General features: G+C 60.5%; 1 protein-coding gene across 1 annotated transcript in view; it reads left to right on the forward strand.

The window, feature by feature from the left end:
* The window catches only part of LOC104532326 (granulocyte colony-stimulating factor receptor-like), a gene marked incomplete at both ends in the record, with an annotated part of 1,797 nt that overhangs the window by 359 nt on the left and 659 nt on the right, over window positions 1-779 (forward strand). The window contains one exon of the mRNA XM_010177514.1: window positions 543-697. Coding sequence (XP_010175816.1) covers window positions 543-697 — 155 coding nt within the window. The remainder of the gene's footprint in view (window positions 1-542; window positions 698-779) is intronic.

Raw genomic sequence — 779 nt, forward strand, 5'->3', positions numbered from 1 at the left:
GTGTGCTGGCGGGTTACGAGCTGCCGTTTGACCTGCTGCACTCTACAACTCTCTCCAGCAATTGATTACCCATTTATTCAGGAGGTCTATTAATAATATATCCAGCTCCTATAAACTATTTATAAAAGGAACCTTCCTAGACAGTGCAACTCGTCCTCCCTGCTCTGCACTCAGGGAAGTGCTGCCCATGAACCAGCTGAGCCCTCCCAGGGCCAGGCTGGGTTCTTACCCCCTGGCAGACCCAAACGAGCAGCTTTCTTGCCCATGACCGGTACCCTGGGTACCGTGGGGTCTGTTTTCCCTGCGTAGGCATTAACCCCGGGCTGCAGAGCAGTGCTGGTGCTGTGCATTGCCCTGTGACCTGGGCAGGGACACACCAGGTCCCATCCCCTGCTACCAGCCATTCTCCTAAATGTTTCGGAGCCGTTTCTCCCCATCCCCACCTCGGGGTCAGCAGCTCATGGCTTTAACAACAACCCTGTGCAAGGCCACGACCCCGCTCGCTGCGGCACCTCTCCAGCTCTCCCTGGCTCTTCCTCCAGCCAAGCTGGACCCCCCAGCCCTGCAGAGCATCCAGTCCATCCCCTTCCAGACCGACTGTGTCACCCTGGCCTGGGAGGTGGCCCGCAGCAGCGCGCACATGGAGCTGCAGTGTGAGCTGCGGTACCGGGCGCCTGAGGACCCTGCCTGGGCTGTGGTGAGTGATGCCGGGGCAGCAGGACTGGGGAGGGCGAGCGAGCAGGAGCCGGGACCCTCTGCTGTGCTCACAGTGCTGCCAG

The sequence above is a fragment of the Antrostomus carolinensis genome, unplaced genomic scaffold, assembly GCF_000700745.2.
Source record: "Antrostomus carolinensis isolate BGI_N321 unplaced genomic scaffold, ASM70074v2 scaffold27380, whole genome shotgun sequence".
NCBI lineage: Eukaryota > Metazoa > Chordata > Aves > Caprimulgiformes > Caprimulgidae > Antrostomus > Antrostomus carolinensis.